This window comes from Physcomitrium patens, chromosome 3 (genome assembly GCF_059467195.1).
Source record: "Physcomitrium patens ecotype Gransden chromosome 3, ASM5946719v1, whole genome shotgun sequence".
NCBI classification, from domain to species: Eukaryota; Viridiplantae; Streptophyta; class Bryopsida; order Funariales; family Funariaceae; genus Physcomitrium; species Physcomitrium patens.
The window spans coordinates 17,049,938-17,076,655 of NC_143412.1; the positions used below are offsets into that span (position 1 = coordinate 17,049,938).

At 39.6% G+C, this 26,718-nt stretch overlaps 3 protein-coding genes across 13 annotated transcripts; 1 reads left to right on the forward strand and 2 right to left on the reverse strand.

Annotated features, from left to right (window-relative positions):
- The first annotated feature begins 268 nt into the window (after window positions 1-268).
- On the forward strand, window positions 269-13,894 carry LOC112280230 (E3 ubiquitin-protein ligase PRT6). 5 transcript variants are annotated; one of them, XM_090249040.1, is made up of 21 exons: window positions 269-795; window positions 1,892-3,028; window positions 3,304-4,212; window positions 4,367-4,812; window positions 5,067-5,207; window positions 5,766-6,009; window positions 6,243-7,034; window positions 7,247-7,462; window positions 7,729-8,143; window positions 8,482-8,848; window positions 9,138-9,189; window positions 9,361-9,997; window positions 10,206-10,414; window positions 10,621-11,180; window positions 11,434-11,541; window positions 11,923-11,998; window positions 12,342-12,419; window positions 12,630-12,698; window positions 12,820-12,944; window positions 13,155-13,263; window positions 13,548-13,894. In XM_090249040.1, the coding sequence occupies exons 1-19, from the start codon at window positions 664-666 to the stop codon at window positions 12,886-12,888; spliced, it is 6,657 nt and encodes a 2,218-aa protein (XP_090105166.1). In that variant the 5' UTR covers window positions 269-663; the 3' UTR covers window positions 12,889-12,944; window positions 13,155-13,263; window positions 13,548-13,894. The 5 variants fall into 5 exon arrangements, with proteins under 5 accessions (XP_090105166.1, XP_090105167.1, XP_090105168.1 ...); XM_090249041.1 differs by having other exon boundaries at window positions 13,215-13,263; XM_090249042.1 differs by having other exon boundaries at window positions 315-795; window positions 7,729-7,954.
- A 4,744-nt stretch (window positions 13,895-18,638) lies between these two features.
- Window positions 18,639-22,831, reverse strand: LOC112279723 (uncharacterized). Its single transcript, XM_073532811.2, has 7 exons — window positions 22,692-22,831; window positions 22,410-22,551; window positions 21,314-21,740; window positions 19,829-21,183; window positions 19,580-19,676; window positions 19,379-19,457; window positions 18,639-19,113 (listed from the first exon to the last, which is right to left on the reverse strand). Exons 2-7 carry the CDS (start codon window positions 22,494-22,496, stop codon window positions 19,020-19,022), a joined length of 2,139 nt encoding a protein of 712 aa, XP_073388912.1. The 5' UTR covers window positions 22,497-22,551; window positions 22,692-22,831; the 3' UTR covers window positions 18,639-19,019.
- An 881-nt stretch (window positions 22,832-23,712) lies between these two features.
- LOC112279724 (thioredoxin-like 3-2, chloroplastic) lies at window positions 23,713-26,218 on the reverse strand. Of its 7 annotated transcripts, none has more exons than XM_090249037.1 (6): window positions 26,033-26,218; window positions 25,233-25,827; window positions 24,867-24,941; window positions 24,485-24,551; window positions 24,236-24,253; window positions 23,713-24,009 (listed from the first exon to the last, which is right to left on the reverse strand). In XM_090249037.1, the coding sequence occupies exons 2-6, from the start codon at window positions 25,544-25,546 to the stop codon at window positions 23,911-23,913; spliced, it is 573 nt and encodes a 190-aa protein (XP_090105163.1). In that variant the 5' UTR covers window positions 25,547-25,827; window positions 26,033-26,218; the 3' UTR covers window positions 23,713-23,910. The 7 variants fall into 7 exon arrangements, with proteins under 7 accessions (XP_090105163.1, XP_090105160.1, XP_024370164.1 ...); XM_090249034.1 differs by having other exon boundaries at window positions 25,233-25,797; window positions 25,988-26,218; XM_024514396.3 differs by having other exon boundaries at window positions 25,988-26,218.
- Between the last annotated feature and the right edge of the window lie 500 nt (window positions 26,219-26,718).

Below are 26,718 nucleotides of genomic sequence, written 5' to 3' on the forward strand. Positions count from 1 at the left end.
ATAACTCTTCTGGGGCCATGCCCAACATCTGATGCTTCAGAAGAGGAATAAAAGGTTTTCATGAGAGTAGGAGCAGAGAAGGAATTTGTCGAGGTTGAGGTTGAGGTCGAGGTAGAGAACTAGTACCCGACCAAACGTAGGGTGGCGAGGGACACAACTGGCATTAGAGGGTGGGCCGGGCAGGGGCAGGGGCAGGGGCAGGCAAATTTGTGAGGAGTGCATGGTTAGAATAGCGATACTCATCGTGCGGAGAATTACTGTCTTTCGCAGATATCTTTACGCCATCGCAGGGCCGACTTCGCTATCATTCGCCGGGCCTTCGTACACCGTCCCCGCATTCCGCTCGCAATTTGGTCCGCAACGAGCCCTGACATCCATTGTTCCCTCCTCAACCGGCCTAGATAAGGCACACCATCTGCGGTGTTGCAGCTGCCGGATTGTGGTCTATGGTCTACGAGCACTTCTCGGATTGGAAGACGAGGGCGAGGGCGAGGGCGAGGAGAAAAAACAGGGGCGAGAAGCGTTAGGTGAGAGGAATTAGTGTTCAGAGGGAGGTGCCCCTCGCTGGACATGAATTGGAGCGGTTGTGGTGAGCATTTGGTGATGGCGATGCATGTATGAAGCGAGCAGGGAAAGAAGTCGGATGTGGCGGTGGTGGTAGGGATGGACTTACATGCGACCCTCAACTTTTCGGGAAATAGTTCCGCCAGTGCCAGCACCGCTACAGGCGGAACCTCTACCAGCAGTGTCACGTCATCTATTCTGGCAATCTCCAGCGATGCTGCGATTTTGCAAGTAGGTTCTCGTTACATTTGAGGCCGTTGTTCATGTTCAGTGAGACGATCACCTTGGCGGCGATCGATTTGGGAAAGAGAATTGACGGCGTGAGAGGAGTGAGATACTTGTAATGGCATAGATCGCAATATATATGTTTTTATGTTTCTTGCCGCTTGTGGTTTGAAGATTCCGCTATTTTGTTTTTTTGTTGTTTATTTATTAATTAATTAATTAATTTATAAAACAGGCTACCCCTGTGCCACAATTCTTTAGCTGCGCCTGGTGTGCAATTTAGCTAAGTTTGCCAGGATGCTTAAGTAGTGAATGGTCCGTATGAGTTGCTCTAGTTGTGTGAGGGGGAGGCTCCTAAATCCAAGCAGTATCTTTGGGCGTGATGAATCGCATGTTGCACACATGTTCGACCTTCACTGTACTTGAGTTAGAGTAGCTACGAAGAGCTTGGTCAGGTTGATCAATCTGGAGACTAAATGTCACTCAAATTCGATCTTGTCAAGTTACAATTAGGGCAGAATTGAGCTAGTAACCAATTTTTAGTAACCAATGTAGAGGTCGATGGTCTGGGCGCGGAGCTGTTGAATGTGCAGCTACGATTTTTACTGAATTGGTTGTGGCGATCGTGTAACGCAACAATGAGCAATGTTTGAAATTAGTAAGATGACGTTGAACTTCTGTCTTCGTTGATCATTGTTATAGCAATTCTTCTGCGAGAGGTTTTGTAGTTGGTTTGGCTAGCTGTAATCCTGTTACCAATCAAGTGTTATATTAAATTTGCTTCACTTGGAACTATTTCAAACCAACCACGTGATCAATTTTTAAGAATTAATCTGTAGGTCACGCACTTGTGCTCGTCAATCTGGTTGTGGAGACGTAGGTTTTAGAGGGATGAAAGTTCTGAAAGTATTGTGAGGTTGGCCATTAGCTCGTGCGGAAAGTCCTATTTCGCTAATGCGGGATGAGTTTCTGTTCGCAGAGTTCATTTGGTCGTGACGTTCTATATCTTCTCATCGTACTGAATGCATTAAGTGAAGAACGTTGGATTTTGTTTTAGACCTAAGAATTTGGTGTTGGGTGCTGTCCGGTTATGTGGTTGCAGAGGTTGATAAAGTGTGGAGTGCCTTCAGAATACCTGGGAAGGGGTAAGGAAGGAGTCGCAGAATATGTGAAAGAACACAGGCGTCAGATTCCAGTGGTCATCGCTGCGTTATTGCCTGGACCAGATGAAATTCAGGCGGCTTCTTTATCAGGAGCAGATGAAGTTCAAGGACCGGGAACACGCAAGGAGTTTCTAAACCAATGCAGGGATGCGCTCAAATGGGTGCAGTGGGCTATGTTTCAGGGGGAACCACAGGCAGTCTTAGCTGCTGCGGGACAGGGAACTGGAAGCACAAGAGGTGTATGTGGAGCAGTATGGGGTAGCAACGATATCGCTTACAGATGTAGGACCTGTGAACACGACCCTACCTGCGCTATTTGTGTGCCATGCTTTCAAAATGGCAATCATGCTACACATGACTACTCCATGATTCGTACTGGTGGTGGTTGCTGTGACTGCGGAGATGTTACTGCTTGGAAACTATCAGGATTCTGCTCCAGGCATTGTGGTCCTGGACAGGTGCCACTGCTGCCGTCTTCTCTTGTAGAATTTGCTGCACCTGTACTCGAAGCTCTCTTATTTCAGTGGGTACATACGTTAAAGGCTGCAGAACTTGTGGCAGAAAACAGGGCAAGAAAGTGGGCTTCTCAGCAGAAGGATGAAAAGGTTGCATGCCAATTATCAGTGGTGTATATTGAAATGTTGCTGGAATTCTGCAGTTTTGGTGAACCCATGCTTGCCTTCACTGCAGAACTCGTGGGTAACAGAAGCTTAGGTCTTTTGGATACATTGATGAGCACAGAATGCTTTTTACCAAAGAGATGTGTGAACTCCCTGCACGAACTGTTATACAAACTTCTGGGAGACACCAACTTCAAACACACTTTTGCACAGACTTTCATTCTACACTATCCATTCTATTTACGAGAGACCATCAAAGAGGACGCTGCAGCAGCTGGAACTTCTTCGAGGAGCAAACACCGAGATCCTGCCGTAGTGAATAGCTTCTCTGTACAGATTTTCACGGTTCCGACCCTCACACCCAAGTTGGTGATGGAAGCTGGTCTTCTGGACATGCTACTTGAGACACTAAAGGAGTTCTTCTGTGCTTGTGTTGGGGACTATGGGCGCATATCGGTATGTTGCCCACTTTTGTGGCATTTTTAATCGGCTACCATGTTACCCAAGAACTCTTCCGCAGTAACTTGTAGCTGAAAATGTCAAGTGTCTATATTTTCCAGTGAGTCTTTCTGTTCGTTGCAAAGAGTTGTTTCTGTTTTGTTTCCTTTCTGTGCAGGGGATCGTATTGACTTTTGTAGTGTATGTGCAAACTCGGTAGGTTTCTTTGGTATGCATGTGTGCTTGGTTATTGATATGATATTTATTGAGCTACTCTAGTTTTTGGTGTGCAGGTAAGTAAAGGCCCTGTCGTGAAACGGCTTTATTTTCGTATTATAGAGGATATAAGATACGTCATGACCCATTTGGAGGTATCACAATATGTTACACAGAAGCGGCCTGAGCTTGCAAGAGCGTGGTTGCACTTGCTTGCGTTCATTCAAGGCATGTTTCCACATAGGCGAATCACGAGTATTCACGTCGAAGAAGAGACTGAAGACTGGGGCTCAGCCTACTCATTGGAGTTTCAAATGGCGTGCATTCATCCCCTATTTGTTGCAGGAGCTGCAGCATCCAGCTACTCCGATGCACGCTCGAAGGATGATTTGATGTGCGATTCTCAGAGTTACCCCCAGGTAGCTACGTACAATCCGAAGGGAGGCATTTCTTCTAACAGGATCGTTAATGGTGTAGGCAGTTTGCAATATTCTAATGTAGGAGCTAGTTATACAGGAACATGGGTTGCGGACGTAGACATGTATGATGCTACACCTACTCTTGATCCCACTGATAGTGTAACGGAACTCATTCTGCAGCAGAGAGGAAAAAAGGAGTCTGGAAAAGCCTTCATTGCAGAAATGCAAGTACCACATTCTTTGCTGTGGCTTATTGCTGAGTGTACTCAAGTACTTGACATCTGGCTTGGTGTAGACGCCTCGAGGGAATCAGTAAAGTCAGGGCAGTTGGCTACTGATGCTAGTCAGGTTGCAGGAATTCGAAGAAGCACTAGATGGCGAGGTAGAGGGGGTAGAGGAATTAGGGATTCTCCTACTCAGACTACTGGTGGTCAAATTCGGGAATGGTTGCGACGCAGCCGACGACTTCCTCTTGAACCACGAGTGTGGCCAGAGGTTGCTCCAGAGCAAGCTGCAATGGGCACCAATTCTGGAATTCAAGTTTCTGATATGGATGTCGAAATACAGGTGGGATGGGCCTACTTTAACTTTAACTTTCTTTCTCTCTGGTTCCTCACAGACAAAGTTCATTCGTCTTGATTAATTTTAAAATTTTGATAATAAACTTTTTGGGTTCTAATAAGAATTATTTTCTTAAATCCTTGAGGTGTTTGTCCCACAGATTCCCCGTGAAGGCTGGGATAATAGAGCTGCAGAGTGGTGGATGGGACCTGAAGCATCAACCTCATCAACTATAGGCCAGCTTGTCGAGGATGACGAATGGCCAACAATAGAGTTCGATGTTAGTAGGCAGGATGTATCTTTTCACATCCCGTTACATCGTATGCTGGCACTCTTACTTCATAAAACACTTGAGTTTTATTCAGCCAAACAGGATACACCTTCTAGCAAAGAAAGAATAATGCCCAATTTTGGCTCTGTTGATGACGGGAGGTTATTCTTGGAACAAGTTCTTCCACCAAAGTTTCGTGTGCCAGGATTCGCTGCCGTTGTGATGGAGCATCCTCTTCGTTTGCAAGTTTTGTGTGCTCAAGTTCAGGTTGGCATGTGGCGACGGAATGGCCATGCAACTAGTGCATTATGTGACCTCTACCATACTGTTCATTGGTAAGTTATATTTTCCATCTTAACTCATACCTGGTATCAGGTGGTTGGGATTATGCAAGTGTGTCAATGAAGTTTATGTGTATGCCACTGTAGCATGCCATTATAATATTAACTGACTCTTTATATTTGCTAATTATTTCATACGGTGATAAACAGTACTAAATAGTGTTCTTCAGACCATTTGGATTGTCTTTGAATATATATATATATAGTGTCAGTTGGTTCATGTTACGAGAAACCACTACTGTTTACAGGTGTGAAGATAGTCTGGAGCTTGACGTGTTCCTACTCCAATGTTGCGCTGTCCTTGCACCTTGTGAAGCCTTTGTGGAGCGTATTGTAGCTCGATTCTCGCTTTCTGACTACTTCACCCTTTCAGTTTATCGTCTCAATGAGTATGACCTACTCCCTTACCTGTGTCTCAAATTTAGCACGAGTCTAATATCTCGAAGCTACATTTGGGAACTGCTGGTTGTTGAATGATAGCCTATTGAGCACGTGTGTCGAATGTGCCCCAAATGCTTTGCTTTTATAGCTAGATTCCAGAACTATTATAATAAGTTTGAGCAAGCATGGGGGTATGGTGTGAACGGTGGCTCACTAGTAATTGTTTGTCTTTAAGCTGTATGTGTTTCAGTACGCAGCATCAACTAGGAGTTGTGCTAGAAATTGTGGAAGCTGTCTTCTACGTTACTCGAGAACTTTAATTCTGTATCAATTGCCAATTTATGCTTTGCCAGATGTGTAGTTGATACATCTTTACAGAGTTCGTGACGTTGATGCGGGGAAAGGAAAAATACGCTCAAATCCCTTGCGTTGAACTCTGATTATTGCTGTCAGTAAAGTGTGGCGAATCCTACTTAACTTGTAGAATGTAGTTTTATAGATCTCGAGGGTTCTTGTTTGTGATAGCCTTCTGCCACAAAGATTGATTATTTGTCCGCTGCATACAGATACCAGGTTACTCTGGCGCAGGAACTACTTATTCTGTTGATCAGGATAGTTTCTGAGCGAGGTTTCTGTGGATTGACCGAGAAACAGTCTTTACGACGGGAGTTAGTACAACGGTTAGCTGTTGGGGATGCTACTCGCAGCTACCTACTGAAAGCTCTACCTCCACGGTTACAAGATAGCAAGCACTTGCAAGAATGTTTAAATGCAGTAGCAACATATCGCAATCCTTCTGGAATGCAGCAGGTGAGGCTGTGTTTAGTTATTTATCATTGATTAAATTTAAGCTCCTAAAATTAAATTAATTCAGGATAATATCCTACAAATCATGTTGCTTTACAGCGGATTATCAGAACTGCGTTGGTATCTGCCTGTTTTTTTAATGTAGTGAAGTCTTACTGTGAATTAACTCATGCGTCGATATTGCCTACGTGGCGGTTGATCTGTGGTTTAATCAGTTCTCATTCTTGGACATACAGGGTAAGTATGTATTGAGGGAAGACTGCTGGCGTGAGTTGGACCTCTATCATCCACGATGGAGTCCCCGGGAGCTTCAATTAGCAGAGGAGCGTTATTTGAGGGCATGCAGAGCACCTGCTGTGTTTCTGCAATTACCTCACTGGTCGCAGCCATTGGCAGCTTTACGGGGTTTGGGACAGTTGATTACTTCTCCTTCGGTTCATGATATGTTGCGTTGTATTTTCTTCCATGCAGTCTACACTGAAGACCCATCCAATTCGCGTGCTCCAGAAGAGCTCCTTCTGCACGCTCTTCATCTACTTGCCCTAGCTCTCGATGTCTGTAAATCTCAAATCAAAGTTGGTGGCGAAAGTAAAGCGGATATCGACTTTTCTCTGCGTGATTTGAACACCTCAAGTAGTAACCATGTTGAAAATCTTCCGCCACTATTGCTTCGCAGCATTGAAAGAGTAGCTGTAGGAAGAGCCGATCTTTCTATTATGCCAGAGCACCAGAGTATGCTATCTTTACTGGTGTTGCTTCTGCGAAAACGCGATCGCGATGGAGCGGGTGAAGCGGGATCTTACGGTTTTGGAGATTTAATAAAGAAACTGTTGAGAAGTTTTGCAGAATTGAACAGGGCGTGCATGTACGAGATAGAATCTCTTGATCCGGAGATCCTTCATCGTGTGTCTGTTAGCGCCACACTCAAGATTGGTAGAGCTGGAGAAATAAATTTCAAAGACGATATCTCCGTGTCTGAGTCCGATAGACGAAGAGCTATCGCACGAGAACGCCAGGCTGCTGCTATGGTAAGATCGGTCTTTCTGCGTTTACTAGTATCCTATTGTCGGTGTGGAAGTTCAGTTCAAATGCATGGGTTTGTTTTATCACTTGAAGATGTACCTGAGTTATGAAAGTTTGATAATTTTATGCTTAGTGTTCATGGTCTGTGTAGCGCAAAAGTCTTTGTTCAAGGATAATAGTCTTCATTAACAAACTCGTGATATGTATACTGTCCTAGGCAAAAATGAAAGCTGCGCAAGATATGTTTGTGATCAATTATAAGACAACAGAGGAGAGCAACTGTTCAGGGAAGGGTGATGAAACAGAAGCAAAACGTCCTAAGGAGTCCGGGGGTGGGAGTGATGAGTCAAGTGAGGATATACAAGTTACTCATTGTGCACTTTGCCGAGATGCAGCGAGTAATAGTCCCTTATGTTTCATGGTCCTTATTCAGGTATTCCGTGCTCTTCACATTTCATTTCTACATACTTATGTTTTACAGAGATTTCCAACTTTCATGTAATTTGGTTTTAGTAAAGTTTTTGTAGCTTGCTTCGAAATTAGAGGTCTACCTCATACACGTCAGCTTGTTCCCTCATTATCTGCCGTACTGTCAACGTGTTCCCATGAGCTCTGCCTTTATGCATGCCATTTTAACATCTTTTCACGGAGTCTAATGCTCAGCTCACGCTAATCATTGTCTGCCTTCCATCTTGACAGAGATCAAAACTGCTCGCAGTTGCTGAAAAACCTACTCCATCCTGGAAGCATAGCATAGTTACACTGGCAGAACATGTAGAGAGAGAATCTGAAGCATCTGATGGAGTAAACACTGCTGCGGGGTTAGGCCCGGATGATACAAGATATTTTCATAGCACAGCAGAGCTTTTGCGATGGATTCAAGATGCTATTGGGGATACTCAAACCCGCACTCGCCTGCTCGATGGTGAGGACTTACTGGAACTTATCCGAAATGGGCCTGGTATCCGTAACCCTCTTCGTGTGACTCCCGAGTTTTTACTGAACTGGGATGTAACTGCGATACCGGCAGACACTGAATTGGAAGAAATCAAATCTGGTAGTGAGATAATTTGCACTGAAAACAGTAATGAAGTTGGAACCAATGAAGCAACAGGTTTGTGGAATCAACTTCTGTATGTGGTCATTATCTTTGTTATTAGTTGAGATGTTATTGTGTCTATGCTCTGAAAACATGATGTTCAATACTGCATTGTATTTTTTTTGGTTTGTGCACTCTCTCAACTCGTTTAAACCGACTTGTAGCATAGCTCATGTCACAAAACTATGATTAAAAATGCCTTGCAGCTGATGTGCAAATACAAACAGTTCAGGAAAGAACTCAGTAGGTGTGGAATGTGTGGGAATGGAACATTTTGAATCCACCCCAATCCTCTTGAGCTGCGAGAGATGAAATCATATTATTGATCAATTACAAGGTTTTGCACGTTACAGGAAGTATGGATGTGAATTGGTGGGAGGACAATTACAGTAAGGCTGATCAAGGGGAGAGTAGCACAAACAGAGACAAGGCCATGGCAACTGTTCTAGCAGAATATGTGGCTACAGCTTTCTGTCGAGGACAGTCTCGACCTCAGGAACGGACTCGTTATGGAAGAAACGAGTTTCCTAGGCATGCAGTTCCAGAAATAGGAAGAGAAGGTGTTACCCGAAGCAGGAGAGGACCTTCTCGGATTTCTTTGGCAATGTCTGAAGCTACACGCTACAAAAGCAATGACACCGTGGGTATCCATATGTCTGCTTGTGGACATGCTATGCATCAAGAGTGTTGTGACCGCTACTTTTCCTCTCTTTTGCAGAGGTACACAATGTTCACTTAAGTTCACAGTATGTGCTAAAAATTTCAAAGGTTATGTCATGCATGTTATTGAAGCAGGTATTTGTGAAAGTCTACTTTGAATAAGGGTACTATAGTGCCTCACATTATATGCCAAAATATTCACCCTGTACAGATCTATGGCAAAATAGTGTAGGCTAAATTATGAACCCTGTTCTGTGTAGTGATTTGTTTTTTCTTCTCTTGTTTTTAGTTTGGTAGTATTTAACCGTTGTTATTTCATTATTTTTACCTACACGTTGCTCTCTTGCAGATCCTACAGCAGAGCTTTGTTTGAAGGAGTTCAGATAGTGGACCTTGACATGGTTCGTGGCTTGTTGACATATTATTGATATTCGTTATTATTCTTCTACTGATATTCATTGTCATAGTTCAGGATTACTGCTTTTGATCTGTTTTTATATCTAGTCTATTTTAATATGCCTATTTCCTTCGTTTCGAACAAATTTACGTAACCTTTCAATTTGGTATTACAGGGGGAGTTTCTCTGCCCAGTTTGTCGTCGACTAGCGAACGCAATTCTGCCAGTTTTGCCTGGTCAAACAGGGTTAAGCAGTTCTTTCAAAGCTCCAAGCGTCGCTCAGCTTTCGCCTAGTGTTTCTTCTAGTTCTGCGATACTACAGGTGGACCATGCATTGCGACTGCTTGTTAAGGCTGAAGAATTGGTTTCCAGGTCGGAATTTCGCAAAGTGGCTGATCCACAGCTTCCTCAGAATGTTAATGTGGTTTTGGAGGATCTTGCAAAACGACTTTATGGATTGTTTTATGCCGAGAAGGGCCTCTTCATATCACCAAGCTCTGTTCAGGGTCATGTACATCAAGGGTTACTTCTTTGGAATGTCTTTAAATACTCCCTCATTTCTGCAGAGTTGGCTGCTCGTAGCCAGAAGTTTTTGGAGGGTACTGGCAATAGTTTGATCGCATTAGTGGAAATGGGTGAGTCGTCACACGGGTCTGTGTTGCCTCTTTTACTTCATGCTGCGAAAGCGACACAAAGTCAGAGTCGACAAGCGGTTTTACTTCGGGCTCGTGGAATGCAACTATCATTGGATACTATTGTTAACGGTGTGTCTAGAGATATGCACTCAAACGGCGTTCCAACTGGTTTGCTTGGTAAGCTAACTATTCCGGATATTTCGAGGTTTTGGCATGGTGACTTAGAAGTTACTAGTTTGAAACTAGGTTTTGATTGCTTTGTTGGCGAGAACCTACTTGAAAAGTAGCCTCGCGTTTTATTCGAACGTGGATACATAGGAAGTCTTTGAATATCTTAGGTTTCAGTTATTGCTGTGAGTAACCTCAATTGGTCGTTTGTTCGCAGGCAATTATTCTTCTCTTTTGCAATATTTAGAAAAGGACAATGATTCTGTAGACGTGCAGCTATGGAAGAGATTGGCTGATCCAATTTTAGTCCATGACGCCTTTTCATCCTTCACATGGCTGCTTTTCTGTCTGCCCCTGCCATTTCCTGCAAATGGTGCACCGTTTTCCGCACTTGTTCATCTCTTCTATTTAGTGACTATCATTCAGGTACTTGTTCTTTAACAGGTGCATGGTTATGTAGTTTTCATATGCTAAGTTTATTGATATCTCTTTCTCCTTTCTAATGACCACTACTTAAATTTGGCTTTACTGATGCTCATAACGCTGTCAGTATTATCGCTGTGTATCATAACACACCCTAACCACTACTTTCACATAAAGTTTTTATGACTTCAAGCTTATTCCTTGCACAGATTGTAGCGCAGCTGGGATCGTTTGCAGCGTCGAGTACTGAATTGACACCATCAGCGCGTTCCTTAATTACAGCAGTACAGAGAGGGCTGACAGGAACGGTTCTTGAGCACTCTTCAGGGGACAGTAATGTTCCTCCAGGGTCTATTCTGGTTTATATTCGGCGCTGTACTTTGCCTTTCCTACGCCGATGCTATCTTTTACAAAACCTGATGTCTGGTAACACACAAGTCCTCCCGGTTGCTACAGCTCATCAATGGGAGCTTTCTCAGAGTCAGAGACAATCAACAGGAGCCGGATCGGTTTCTGGGGACACTAAATATGCAGGGGAACAGGTGCTTCTGGAGATTGAGCAGTTGGATCAGCTGGAAAAGATCTTTTTAATTCCTTCGTTGGGAAAGATTTTTGAGCAGGATACAGTTCAGCAGCTTGTTCAAGTATGGTGCAAGCATGTTAAGTCAGATAGTGAACCTCGAGGAATCCAATATAGTCCACGAGTAACCACAGCATCTCCTTTTAGATTGATGCAATTGCCACATTTGTTTCAGGATCTTATGCAACGGTATGCATCTTTCTATCCAAGAGTGGATGAGTGGAATAAGTTTGTTGCATGGAGTTGTTTGGAGTTATCATAATTTGCTAACATGTTTTTAGCATCTCAGAAGGTTTCCTTCTTGTAATTTACCCTGGGAAACATTGTGATGCTCTTTACATTGGTATGATAAGCTCAGCTCCTACCAGCTTATTAATAGAAGCTCTTTTAGTTGATTTCGTTTGTTCTTAGGTATAGTGATTATCAGGAGTTTTATGTGCAGGTATGTGAAAGAGCGTTGTCCTCTCTGTAAGACAGTTCCTGATAAGCCTGCTATATGCTTATTGTGTGGAGCTCTTTGTTGTGCAGTTAGTTCACGTCTCTGTTGCAGGTGAGTCTTGCTACCTCCTTGTGTATGCTTCGAAGGAACTTTTGAATGGAGTTTAGGATATGTCGCTTAACGAAGATGCTTGTGTATCTCGTTCGTGTTAACCACATTTCGTTGTTATCAGATAGGATGTTTGTTGGAATCGCGAAGGCAATCATGTCCTGTTGGTTCTCCATCAGCCTTTGTTTTTTTATCTTAACAGTAATCGACTTAAATTGGTTTCATTCCTTTCATTTTTAGATTGCTAATGTCTTCAAGGAACTTTTAGGCAGAGATTAATATTTGTCACACCACACATTGCAGAGTATGAATGCTTGTGATAATGCTTCTTTTTCATTACTATTTAAAGTACAGAGCTGATTTTATAGCCATGTTTATTGACAGTGTGAACAGGCAAGGGGAATGTACCAGGCATTCAATTAAATGCGGAGCAGGCATTGGTATTTTTTTGATGCTACGGGTAATCCTTAGTGCCGTATGTTTGTGTGTTTGTGCTACTTAAAATCTCTGAAATAGTCATAATGTTATAGTGTGGCTTGTTGCATGCTGTCAGCCGACAGTTACACTTTATTAATTTTCGGGTTTTAGTTGGAGGGATTGCAGTCAACTTATTGAAATGAACCTCACAAATTTCGACCGCATAAACAAACTAGTTCTTATATACACACAAACAGATGAACACTGGATTTAATACATTGACATTCGTCTATTTTTAATAAGCGTTAATTCATATATGTCAACAATCAAGTGCACTTAATTAGCTGCAATAGCTTATTCCTGAAAGAGACGAATTATTACTGCAGAGGACCAATATTCTATTGCAACGATGTGGACGGCAAGCTATGTGGCCATCACCCTATCTAGATGCTTTTGGAGAAGAGGTGTGTACTGTCCTATTCCATAAGAATACTTAACTGCGTTTGTCAACAGTGATGCCATTCAGTATGGAACGGTCCATTGCTTTCTCTTATGTTTGCCACTATACTTGAGCTTCGTTTCGTTTAAAATGCTTTTTTTGTATATACCTATCAAGTGATTTATATTTTTAAACAATATTCCAGTTGATATTGACTTTCTATTTCGCATGACAGGACCTTGAGTTACGTAGAGGCAAGCCATTGTTTCTTAGCCACGAACGATATGCTGCCCTTACTGATATGGTACATCCTAACTTTACTGCGGTTTGACTGGAACCTCCACATATCTTAGTAGTGGTCAATTGTAATCCCTTCTTCTGTCTGGTTCTACCGTTATAAATAATTTTTTGCTTGACTTTTGAAGGTGGCAGCACATGGGTTGGATTACAGCTCACCAGTTTTGTCGCACACGACACGAGACATCCTGTTGTGAATCACTTGCTTGGATCATTTTGACTGGTGTTTCCTTTTAATATGCATCAAGCAGAGGTAAATTTGATTGTTCCATCATCGTCACTTGTAGTGTACACTCTATTGACATGGCTACTTTAAATATTTTTTGCAGCTGAGGGAACAAAGCCCTAGACAGGACTATCTCTCGATTAGCTTCTAGAGTGTACGGAATAGCTCTTTCCTGTGCATTTTTTGACTTCTGTACTTTGCACTATTGAACTGATGCCTCTGTTTCGTTTGAAATAGAAATAGAGATATAGTTTTTTGGGATCCACTGCTGGGCTGATGAAACCATTGGATCTGTAGTAGCTGGTACCTTCATCTGCAGGATTATGTGATGTCAACCTCTGAACAGGTGAGGATAAAAAAATATCATAAATCTACTACTTTTTATATAGCGCAGTCATTTTTCCTGCTCTTTTACACAGCGAGGGTTTTCACCACTACTTTGAAGCTGTGCAGCTCATCCACATTCATAACTATGCAGCGTCAGAAATTTTAGTTTCAGGGCACAGAAACTTTGTGTTTCTTAAAATTGCTCGGTTATAAACTTCGTAACTACACATCTGATTCTCGCTTGGTTTTGAACTTATTGTGTGAAATCTATGCCCACGGGGACTAACTTGTGAAGTTATGCAGATCTTCATCAGCCTCTAGATGGACTAGATTGACAAGAGGACCTGCAATCAAAGATTCCTGTGCATAAGGTTTCGAGTGTAAATGCTTTAGTTATGTATGAAGGATTGGATTCTTGGAATAGGTGGAGGATTTTTTTAAAGATATTTTGACCACTATACTGATTAGTGAAGGTTGTCAAGCCAGCAGGATGCGGAGACAATCACTTCCCCGAGTTGGCTTAAAAATAAGAAATTGGCCTTCCAAATTAATGGGTAGTTGCTCCCGAGGCAAATCATTCTGGGATATGTACATTTTTATAATACAATTAGTGTTGTAGCTGCTATAACTGAACTACAAATCATTTGATACATACGTGTGAAGGCTCTTGAAATCAATATTGGGGTTAAAGATCAACTCAGAGGAACACCCAAATTCGAAACTAGAAGAAAATTCCTCAATTTCATTAAGATAGTTTCTGAAACCTATTAAGATGGATGATAATACAATAAGAATATAGGATAGAAACGCAATTTTATTAAGATAAAACCTATCAAACTAAGGATTTCAAAACATCCTAAATGAAATTCTGTTGAAATATCGACCAAGACATGACGTAGTGCAACTGTGTAAGGAAAATATTCTGGTAATATTTGCATTTGTGAACAGATTTAAGGTATTTTACTTTTATGAATTTAGCTCATATCCATAGTTTGTTGTTGACCATCCATAAGAAAAAAAGTTTAGAGTAGTTTTTGTTTGGTATGATTTATGCCAATCATTTGATAGAATGTTTTCTCAAGAAAACAATAGCTGATTGAAAAGTAATCATTTGCATGGCTTATGAGACCAAGACCTACAATTCATGTGTGTTTAATTAATTCTTTTTACATAGATTTAATTTTTAATTTTATTTGGCACTCCAATTATTAGATTTTGTAAAAATTAAGAGAATTTTTATATTGTGCCTTACAAAAGACATGTCTTTTTAAAGAATAAGGATTTAACAATATTATATTTTTATTCAAAGCCTCTTGCACTTTAAGTGATTTTTTTGAAAAACAAAGAGTACTAAGGGGTATTTAAGAATCACTTAGAAACCATTATATGGAATTTTCTTTTATTGACAAAAATGTATTATAAATTATTTTAGCTACTAGCCTAGGTTCTTGTTAGAATCTCTTGGGTTTCTTTATTATGTCATTGAAAAGAAAAGAAAAAGATTAAAGGAACAAGAAAGAAATTATTGCATGATATAAAGCTATGAAGTCAAAGGGGGTTTTATAAAAAAATATTGTAGTTAGAAATGTGTAAAAAAATATTGTAGTTAGAAATGTGTAAAAAAATATTCTATAATGTCTTCTATTTTCAAATTTTAAACTTTTGAACTATTTTTTCAATAAAGAACTATTTGAAATTATATAGTGCAAATGAATTTATATAATATTACAAAAGTGCAAAATTTCTTACACATAAGTGCTAATGCATAGGTGCTATAATGAAATGATATACTATGATAATATAAAGAACTACAAATTATACCATAATATATTAAATGATCTAAAAATATTAGTAGCTACCTTCTACAAAATTTAACTCTTACATCATTAAATTTCTTAGTATTCTTTATTTTCTTTGTTGGGTAGTAGAACACTTGTTCCTACTTTTAAACCCAAAAGTACATCTACCACTCTAAGATTGGTCCTTACAATAAAGAAACTTACAGTAGAAGCAGATGTATTATCATTATATAGAATCCAAAGCTTAATGTCCAAAGCTGACAACTAATAGGACTAATATATATTTATTGCTTTATTGGTGATAAATAATCAAATTTCTCTATAATTTTTAATAGCGGCAACAAATTTTTTATTTTATTTAGATTATTCTTATTATCTTAGAATTAGGATAAAGTATCTTACACAAAAAACAATGGATGTCTTATATTACATTATTTAAAAAAATACAATCCAAGACTTAATATTTATTTTCTATTAAGAATCAATCAAAAGCTGCAAAAAAAATATTTAAAAAAAAATATTCAAAAGTGATTTTAATAATATAGGTAATACAAAGAATAATAAAAAGTAATGAAAAAACATAATAATGTAAAAATAATTTTATTGTAAAAATAAGATAAAATAAAACAATTTATTACAGGCTTTTCAAAATATTCCACAATCATCTTAGATCTAATGAAACCTTGAATGGCATTAATGCATAACATGTAAAATTTTAGGAATTCATCTTAAATAAAGATAGTAGTACATAAATATTAAATATTTATTAAAAAATAATATTTTTATAAAAAAATATTTTGAAGATATCTTCTATGTATATGATATGCCTTCGTCTTTTATTTTAAACTTTAATATTTAGAATATTTGTTAATTACATATGTTAGCAATTTTTATAACCATTTATACATGACTTAGAAAATACTTATTATCATATTTAGATGCTAGTAGAGTGAATGATTTTACTAAAATCAACATGATCAAAAACCTGTAATGCTTGTAACAGTACAATATTTTTAAAACACTCAAAAAATCAAATTATAAGATTAAATTATGTAATCGTATAAGTAAAATATTACTTCAAATAAAGTCAAATTTAAAAATAGTTTTATTAAAAATAGAATAAATAAATATCTAATCGTCCTGTTTTTAAAATAATATTAATTTTAATAAAAAATACATGTTTTTAATAAATAATTAATTTCAGTATTATTTAAAATAAAATTAAGAATTTTTATTATTTTTTTAATTTTTTAATGTAAATCTCCAACATAAATATACAAAAATTTATTTCATTTTATTTACAACGATTTTAATAGAAAACATATGTGGTAATGATTTAAAAGTTAGAATTTAAAATTTATAGTTATATATATTTTTGAAATTTCTAGAAATAAATAAATATAAGACACAAAAAAGAGTGCACTTAATTTTTTTCTATAAAAAATCAATATTAATTTAGCACTTGCAAAACTTGAAGTTTCTATATACAACTTAGAATCAATTGAGAAATTATTATAAATTATTTTTTTGATAATAAAAATTAATATATTAAAACTATTATTTTTTAATAAAAAACATTATCAAAATCATATTCATGCCATTAATATAATGAAATTTAAGAATTACCTATTTAAAAATATTTTTAAAAAATAAAGTAAACCAAAATAAAATAAAATATCCAAAAAAAAATCAAAACCAAAATTGAGGCTATTGATATCAAAATTATTAATGTTGTTCAATACTTTGCTATTCAAATTTTAAAACTTAGATTTGTAAAATCATTATCTACAAGTTAGTAATCTTCAATATGTAAAAGAAGATAAATCTCCTTCACACCAAAGATTGTCTTTACAACTATGTCCAGGATATTTGTTAGCCTGAGGTTTTGTTGGTCAATGGAGTGCCATGGAACCGTAACTGCAATATAACAAGGCACCCAAAACATAAATGCTTCCTTTGGTATGACATTTCTTTGCTACATTGCTACACTATTGAGTATCTCAAAGACATTGAAACCACGCTTTTTTTTTTATTCATTCAAGTACAAAGTGTTACAACATTTGGCCTAGTCACAACTTCCAAAAATGCAACAAATGGTCTTGTTGTTTTCACTCACAGCTAAACGTCCAATTTTTAAAGTGAAAGAGAGAGTAAAGTGTTCCTTTATTGGTTCTTATAATGCCTAAAATATTTTTTAATCACTAATTCTATCCTAACTTTGTGATTGTGCTATGACTAGTTGCATTTCTATCCTATCTTCTTATTATATTATCATCCTTCCATGTTGCGGTATTCGCTGAAGATTGTTGTTGTCATCTAAGGTGTTGACAATATTATATGCTACTTTAGTGGAATTTTGAATTACTGTAACAGTAACATAAATATTTTATAAAACATCTCTTTTAACAATCTAATATTTTAAATTCTATATTTTATCAATTTTAGAATTATTATTGTATTATAAAACTTGAGAAATTCTAAAATAACATTTAAAAAATTGTGAAATAAAGATTTTTTTTGTTAAATACACAAGAAAATCTAATCATATTATTACATTTTTTTCCTTTTTTTGCATATTTAGTGGTTTTTAATTATAATTTTGAGTTTATATTAAAGAAATATATGAGTAAAATAGATTCTTCTAAAAATTAATTTTGGCTCAAAAACATACATGGATAAATTGTGCATAAATATGTTTGATTTTTAATTATAAAATATGTTCAGATTCTAAGTTTCTACAACTTTTGTAATCCAAATCACTTTATAACCTATACAATTGTATTGCACGTAAACATAACAAAGTGTATGTTATTATAAATAAGTAGATAAATAAAATTATTTTGTTTTATAAATTCTATTTATGTGCACAGATCTTTTTTTTAATGATGCATGTTAATTACAAGTTAATTACATTAAAAGTCAAATATAAACAAACTTGAGACCAAAAGAAGAAGATCAACTTAAGTTGCATGTAAACAAAATAAAATAATAATAATAATAATAATAAAAAAAAAAAAAAAATAGTATATTTAATTATATTTTATAAAGCTCAATTTCAAATTTTAAGAGGTACAAATAGATGAGTAGGACATTCTTAAGGGGCATTAAGAGGTGTAAATTAGAATACAAACTTTATAATCAAGTATCTGTTATAAATAGATATTTAAATTTTTAAGTTATTTAAAATTTGAATAAATAAAGTAACTACAAATTTATTTAAAATTTGAAGTCATTTTTAACAAATATATAAATAAACAATAATTCTAGTCTGGGATCTTTTGGTGCAAATTAGTATCCTTTGGTAATTTCAAGTGATTCTAGATCCAAGCCACACAAGGTTAAATACATCAGGTAGTCTAACATACCAATGGATACACCGAAAGTTACAACTCTAGACGAATCTGTGCTCCCGGACTTGGCAAAAGATGTCGAACCCTTCCGAGTGATCTCACATCTCCAGAGAATGAACACCTGGTGATTTGTTACAGACGTGATATGAATATGCTGATTCCTGAGATTGAACAGACAGGCACAGGAAACTTATTTGCAATGTATACATCTTCCAACTTTGAATCCAACAACCTGCACCAAAACGTTTATGCTTTGAATTCCACAATCCATTATATTCGTACCAGATCGTAAATCACACAGTATAATACATGGCCGTTGCCTCAGAAATTCCACCCAAGTTGGGACTACACTCCAACTGGGTCTCGACTCAAGTTTCACATTTACTGTAGCACACTTCCCAGCTTTCAGAAATTCTCAGCGCAAAACAAAATCAATACTCTCTATTACACCTCTGTGGTTGCATGGTTGACCTCTGTAATATACACTCTTTCTGCAAACTAAAACCAGATGCATCATTTCAAACCAAGGTTTAGTAATCAGCCACATTTTTTGATACGTAATCCAAAAATTCCTGTTTCGTAAAAGGTGTTGCAGGGAAACGCTTTCTCTTGGCATGGTCAGTGTTTCAGCAATTGGTCTTCACAATCTTCCGCTTTTGAAGCCATCTCAGGAATCCTTTGTGGTCGGTGATCCTAGACAGCTCCTCCAGAAGCACTTTCCTGCAGATGGAAATCAACACATGATTGAGTGACAATGAATAGCCTGATCCTGACGTGAATTACATGTTTTCCCAACGACTTGCGAATAGCGTTTGAAAACAAGCCACATGCACTCTTGTTAGAAAAACGAGATGGGAAGCCAAAAAATTGGATTGCCTTTCACATCAACAGATCATGTGGACACACAATTGCACCTTCTTCAGTTAGGTCAGTCCGAAGCAGCGTGCATGATTCTGAAATGAAACGAAGAGATTTAAGACCAAACCTTTTGTTTGCCCATATTAAATCATATGAGATGAAGCTGGCAGTCGCGGTGAGACCCACCATTTGAAACGCTCCATCCACTGCACCACATCAATAACAAAGAAATCAATCACTCCCGTGTAAGCCATGGATTAAGACGAACGTAGTCGAGCTAAGATTCTGAAAGATGAGACAGCTCTGGAAGGTCAGAAATGTTTGCTACCTCCAGCAAGAGAACCTAAAGCACCCGCTCCGATGGCAACAGCTGGGATGGCAGCCTGCAGTGCTCGATACTTTGCATTCTCCCTCTCTTCTTCAGCCTGAAATAGGCACAATAAAAAGTCAGTGGCAGTATCCAACTTACTATTTAGAAAGAACATATTTTACGACCGCAGAAACTTATGTACTCATCAACGAAAGATTCCGGTGGTTGGTTCATGAGCCTAAAGCGTTTAAAAAGTTGAATTCTGACCTTCCTCTCCTCTAAAATTGCGAGCTCCTCAGGTGACAACTTAATTTCCACCTTGACTTCTGGAACGAACCCCTGTTCCAAGGAAAGGGCTTCTTCTCCTTCCAGTGACACAACATCGTCGCTCCTCTCTGAGGCTGACCTCTTCATTGTGCCTTCGATGAATTCTCTGTGTCTGTCGTCAGCCCATACCCTGTTCGCCATTTCAGCCAATACTTGTTTACCCTCAGACGAAATAGAACCACCATTTGAAACTGAGTCAGGCGACATAGCCTCAGCCAAAGAATCTCTCGATTCCCCATTGCTTTCTCCATCCCAGCTGCCAAATCCTTCCTTGAATTGTGAAGTTTTTGACCCACTGTAATGAGGCCTGCTAGACGGCTGCTCGATATTGCTTGATCTTTCAACTCTATCGTCCGGGAAAAATGGTGTTACATTTTCATACTTGAAACTGGTCTTTGAATGTGGTGAGCCTGCTGAAGCTCCGCCATGTTCATAGGCAAAGAAAGGAGTGACAGTTTCCAACATAGAATTATTCCGATGTTCATCAACCCGCTCATCTGGGAAGAACGGAGTAACAGCCTCCATGGCAGGTATACTCTCGCGATTGCTGTGCTGCTCGTCGGCAAAGAATGGAGTAATATTTTCCAACAAACCGCGGTCATGACTCTCATTGCTCTGCTCCTTCGGATCAAAAGGGGTAGCATTTGTCGAAGAACTTCTATTTCTCCGTTTATTGCCGTCCTCATCAGGAAAGAAAGGAGCGACGCTCTCCAGTGAAGATCTATTCTGGTGTCTGGATGTTGTTGCTACCCGATCTGAAGGAAAAAACGGGATAACTGACTTGTATTTTGCTTCTGGCCAACTCGAGACAGGATTCGGAGTTGAAGAAGGGACTTGAGAGTTGGTTGGAGGAAAGAAAGGAGTAGCAGCTGCCCAGACTGAGGCCTGAGATTGTTCACTACGGCGCTCCGTATCATGTTTTGGCCCCGCATTCGAAAGGCTCGGGGGCAAAGGCATTGAGGAGTGATTAAGCTTTCTCCTTACCGATCCGGGTTGCAGGTCGAAGGTTGTTACAATTGCCGCTCCAGCTGACAATCCTGCTGTGTTTGCCAACACCTCCGCTGGTAGTTTCATATCTTCCGTCAGAGAATGTGGTGCCTTGAGAGCACGAGAACCTCTGGATTGATCGTCAGTAGCGGGATGTCCAGTAAAAGGTTTAATGGATTCACCGGCAAAGCTGCCACTCGAGAGCTTGCCTTCCAACTCAGACTGGTTCGAGGTGGCACCGGCTCCAGAATTTTGTCTGCTTAAAGAATGAACCAAAACCGCCATAGCAGCCAAAACAATAGCAGAACCTGTATCCATCAGGGGTTATCAATAACTTCACCCTAAACGTAGATAGAAATCCATCTCCATGGTCTTCGCCAACGAAGTCAAATTCGCAATAGAGTAAGCAAGATCATGTACACCACGTAAATTTGTTACCTGCAGCTAGGGGAACTCCGAAAGGCACCCTAAGAAATCCACCAGTGGGAGTATAATATCCAGAGATCTCTGAAGAGGTAGTAGTGGGTTCTGCCACAAGATTTTGAGCGCTCGTGGACCCGGTTCTATCAGCGAGCCTAATCTGCTCTGATATTGTCAGCGGATCAACTTCTACCACTCCATTGTTGGGTAGAGTCCTACTCACCCACTCCGCTGCCTCCATGTCTGTCGAGTCTATCTTGTCTTCCCTACCCTTCTTGACTCGCAGCCGAGATGGCCGCCGCGCAGGCATCCTTGGTACCATGACTAACGAAGCAATTTGACAACATGGCTCCGTACTCGGGAATTTGATATGATCAGTTGAAGCCACTTGCACCGTTGAACTGCTCTCTGTTGAACCGTGCTTGGCACGAGCTGCTCTTCGCAACTGCAGCAACATGTGTGTCAATCGCAAAGTTTACGTTGAAATAAACAGTTTCAATTCCTTCAATATTTGTGTCTCATAAGAAAAGAAATCTCTAAGAGCCAGTTAAAATGACGTAGCTTTGTACAAACATAACAAACATACTTGAATACCATGTCCATGCATTTCTTCGATGCTGACCAGAAATCATAACAGGCAAGATATTTGGAGACCTCCCGTAACTGCTTACCATAGTTATGGCTGCTTGAAGGCGATCAAGAGAATGGAATGCGTAGGAGAAGGAGAAGAAGAAGAGAATAAATCAGTGGGAACTGGAAGAAGCAGCTAGAATGATAAATAGAAGGTGTAGTTTTTTCAGCCTCACAATATTGTGACAACGCGGGATAGAACGGCTGGGAAATAATCATACTCCGAAGTACAATAACTGTCAATTGTGCATAAGGTCGGTTAACAGACTGAAGGATCGACACACGCAAAGCTGTTGTCAGATCCAACCTGAGAATTGTTTACGAAGCGCAAGAGCTGCACGGGTTCAGGAGAGAGCAGTTCTACAGTAGAAAGGAAACCTCCCAGCTCAAGGAAGAAACAGGTGACGGAGAGGGAGTAGTAGAGTGGGGAGATACAGATGTCTGATTGAAAAGGAACATGAAGGAGGGGGAAGAAAAACCTTACCCGGTGCGTGGACAGCCTTTGTTGCCGGATGCTGGCAAGCTGGTGTGGGGGGTGAGGGGGAGCACACCGAGGCAAAGAGAGCGCCATCGCTCCCTCGACCCACGTCAAACTTCTACTTCTCTCCACAGCCCTTCTCTAAATCCTTCAAACAACAACGACGACAAAATAAACAAAACCCCCCGAAATACCTACTCAAAATTCATGTCCTGCTGTACACCACCCACGATCCACTATACAACAAACATACTCTCAAATTTCACGCTGCCGCAATCCCAGATATACCAGCTTTCAGCTCTTTAGTGAGAACTCTACATCTTCACCCCCACGAAGCTGAACTTTTTTTTCCGGTAAACCAACGACAAAGTGAAGGATGGGACTTGCAAACTTGTCGCAATAAATGATGATTCTGGTGTAGCCTGGGCCAGTGGCGGATCGCTAATTGCGCAACCTGGCTGATGAGCATCAGCAACTAGACAAAGTATCTGGGTACCATCTCCGAAAAGCGCGTCGAGCGTGGACAGACGAGCGAGCCAGCATGAGCCAATGGACATCCCTATCCTGCACTTCGTTTGGATAAAGCTGGTCTTTTTAAACACTCTCCGTCGTTCTGTTGACGATTGTCCCCTCCAGCTCCCCCTCCCTCCGCCTGGATACGTCCTTTCTCGTTCGTTGGCCCGTTCGCTTGTTTATTTATCGTTTGTCGTGGTCGTGGTGGGTTATTTTTTCTATTTTTTCAAAACTAGGATGTGGAATTAGCAGGGCAAGTATTCACGTGATTTGGACTCTGGTGTTCATATTTCTTATAGGTGTATTTCCAGTAGGAAGTCTGCAACATTAACCCACAGGACTTACGCTATTAAAACTAGGAATCGAGGTTTGCTACTATTATCAATTTAGAATAGATTTTCTTTTTGCGTGTGATGTTGGTTGAAAAACAATTATGCGCATGTCAACCTTGAACATGGTTAATACAAACTAACGCCCATATTAAAATTGCAAGCAACATAAACTTAGTGCACCAACAATGCGTCACTGAACTACAAAAAAAAAGAATCATCAAAATTAATTTTGAAATATGAGAAACCTTTTTGTTTGTACTTTTGTGAAACAAAAAAGAATTGATATAAAGCCTTCACATGCTAACTTATAAACGGAGCTGAATCAAATTGAATAAACAATTAAACAAAAGCGTTATTTATTTTTATGTAAAAGTGACAAATGCACATCGATCCACATCCAGTTCTTCATTAGGATTAGCCAGCACATGCAAAAGGACGTGAAGAATCGACGCCCACACTGATAGTCAAAGTGAAAACACAGCACTATCTCTTATAATCAAAATATCATAAAACACTAAATATGGATGTCAACTCATTCTTAACGGCTCCTTAAATAAGCGTTAAGGTTTAAAACAAATGATGAAAATGGGGTCATAAGATTACCATATTCTAGGTTGAGTGTAGGACGAGCTAGTCTGCCCAATGCTAATGCCCACAACAAGCTACTTTCTATGAATCAGCATTTCCCGAACTTTATCCATCACCAGTGAACCTTGATCACCACCAACAATCTCCCCTGCCTTCTCCTTGTTTTTCCATAACTACATTTGCAAAGCACATAAATGAATTTATTAATGTGATATCTTGAAACCGTCAAGAAAGTTAACTTCAAGATCTATATCAAACTCGTCGCGAAATTCAACAATTTCCTCCGGGCTTCACCTGCCTCACCTAACTATCTGGGGGGGGATGCAAGGACAGAGTTTTCCACATCAGAATCGTCAGAATGGCAAAATTTTCTTTGCTTAAGGACATATTTTTGCTCACCTGAATCGTTGGCATTTTCTGAAAGCTCTCAACCGAGTTCCCCAAACATCACATAGTATGTCATAATCACACAAAAAAGGCAATCAGTTCAATGTTTCAAGTTGGGCCCAAATTACAGTTGAATAGTTTGCTTCAGTTTTATTGGACAATGTTAAGAGGAGATCTAACCAAAGAGGATCTCTGGATCACATGTGAACTGTAATCAGGAAGAGAGAAAAATGGAGGCTGTAGCAACTCGAGAAAACCCACCGTCACTCCAGCGCGGGTCACCAGTGTTGCTGGCACAATATTGACGTCCACGACATAAAACTTAACGCTGCAAGGGCGCGAAAACACTATTGAGGTCCAATGACAATATCACCAGCCACAAACAGCAACTCTTACTGTTCATGATGGAGGTTACAATCGTACAATGTTCAGACTAGTTGCCCTCCACATTGCTACTTATTCTTGTGATGGTCAATCTGAAATTCTAGTGGAATACGAGACGCGAACCCGCATAACAAACAACAAAACTTGTGTGATATCAGGTTCAAAGATGTATAATAGATCCATGAGGATACTGAAATTTACAGTTTCAACAAAAATGAGTGTGAAAACCGCAATATTATCACAGGAGGATTTCACGTACTCAGGGTGGTATTCAGCGGCAAGTTTTTCCAGCTTTGGCTTCAAATAGACGCATTTTCTGCACCAGGTTGCCATCCTAAAGAAAGAAACTCCACAAACGTACCCCCTCAGTCTTTCTCTTTATCAACCCACACAAATAACGCTGTCCTTTGCGTTCCCGCTTAGAATCGGTGCGCGTAGTGATTGTATATGGAACAAAAGCGCATTCACATTACCAGAACTGCACACCATCAGCATGCACATTACATCACTGAAGTTATGGAGCATGTATGATTCTTTACAACGGCAACGATACATTTTTAACACGCATCAGGGCGTGAAGGCAACGAGTCAATGAGTACAAGCGGATGGGGGAGAAAGAGAGCACCAGTCAATGATGATAGGGTTTCCCGACTCGAGAGCTTCATCGAACTGATCTTCACGTGTGATCGCAGTCATCTCTACCCATGTGGGCTTAGGTATGCTTGGTTCCCCAGCTCGCATACACGCAATTCGACTGTTTAGGTGTCTCGGTTCCCAGCTCACGTCACTCTCGCAGTGACGCGAGCAGCGCCCTCGTAAGGAAATGGTACCATTTTGTAACCCAGTCCGTGTCAACTTCTGACATGATGCCAATACCTTGGGAGTCACAAGAAAGCTAAAATTTGTCGATAAACGAGTTTGAGCACATTGCGACGTCATGTTCCAGGTACTGAGTTCGCTCTTTGATTCTACTTCACCTAGATAGCAACCAGGATTATTTGAGACCGCCTCATGTAGGTCGCTATTCCATCTTCGATCCTCATACTTTATGAAGTTCCTTGCATCCACATGTACAGCTCTGTTTCAAACTTATTCCCAGAGAATGCGCTTAGACATCCTCTCCCAACAACAAAACCCTGCGGATTCTTTTGTTTCCAACATGCATTCACCGGTACAGTTTCACCATATTCCTGGTCACGCACTTGTACACTTTCAATTATCTGTAAATCAAGTCCAACTATCAAGAATTTTCCGTCTCTAAATATCAATGACCGCAAAACATCAGAACCCAACAACTAGAACTAACCCACCCAACACCCATGCATCACAAGAGCATCTCAGCAAAACATCCAGCTACCTTAAAGGCCCAATTTTTCTGACCTACTGACTGAGAATTCCACGATAAAGATCGGATCAGCTCCTCACGGTTCCACCACATTGCATCCTGGAAGCCAAATGCTAGAAACCATCAAAGCTCCTGCTGTGCCTCCACGAAAAGACAAGAAGCAACACGCTCCTGGACCGGAGTCGTCGACGTTATGCTCAAAATAAGCACCTTGGAATGAATTCGCCACACAAATCTCTCACGAAGTGAATTCCACGAACACGGCAGTAAACAGAAAGTCGGAGAGAATAGCGATGACGATTTTAGGTTATAAAAGCAGAGCTGCAAGCAGAGGATACGGCCCATTCCCAGGCCCATGTGGCTGAGGAATGGCTACCAAAGCTGCGGACGGGAAAACTAGGGGATCATACCACCTGGATGGGGTTTAGACCATTCATTTATTAGTTTGTTTAAGTGAAACAGAAAAAAGGATTTACTTCTTTTCTTTGAGTAAAACTTCCATTTAGGCACAGAAAACTCTGTTATAGTGGCTGTTGAATTAATGTTGGTTGGCGTCTATTTTCCATCGAACTTACACTTGGTAAATCTAACATGGAAATCTAAATATTAGATTTACATGCTAAGTGATCGTTTCTTAAGTGCCTTCAACTCCTGAGATAGTAAACTCTCTTGTACTTAATCAATTGTCAAATCTTTGTTGCAATTTTAGTTTGCACAGCATGTATTTCTATAAAATATTTGCATATACTTTTTTTCTTTTCTTTTT

Coding starts and splice junctions, on each gene's coding strand:
- LOC112280230 (XM_090249040.1), top strand. CDS start 664: ATGGACTTACATGCGACCCTCAACTTTTCGGGAAATAGTTCCGCCAGT. Junction 6,010..6,242: donor ATCCTTCTGGAATGCAGCAG/GTGAGGCTGTGT, acceptor TTGGACATACAG/GGTAAGTATGTATTGAGGGA. Junction 10,415..10,620: donor ATTTAGTGACTATCATTCAG/GTACTTGTTCTT, acceptor TTCCTTGCACAG/ATTGTAGCGCAGCTGGGATC.
- LOC112279723 (XM_073532811.2), bottom strand. CDS start 22,496: ATGGCGCTCTCTTTGCCTCGGTGTGCTCCCCCTCACCCCCCACACCAG. Junction 21,184..21,313: donor CGGAGTTCCCCTAGCTGCAG/GTAACAAATTTA, acceptor TGATGGATACAG/GTTCTGCTATTGTTTTGGCT. Junction 19,114..19,378: donor TTAATATGGGCAAACAAAAG/GTTTGGTCTTAA, acceptor TTCCATCTGCAG/GAAAGTGCTTCTGGAGGAGC.
- LOC112279724 (XM_090249037.1), bottom strand. CDS start 25,546: ATGACGTCGCAATGTGCTCAAACTCGTTTATCGACAAATTTTAGCTTT. Junction 24,942..25,232: donor AACCCTATCATCATTGACTG/GTGCTCTCTTTC, acceptor TTCTTTCTTTAG/GATGGCAACCTGGTGCAGAA. Junction 24,552..24,866: donor GCCGCTGAATACCACCCTGA/GTACGTGAAATC, acceptor GCGCCCTTGCAG/CGTTAAGTTTTATGTCGTGG.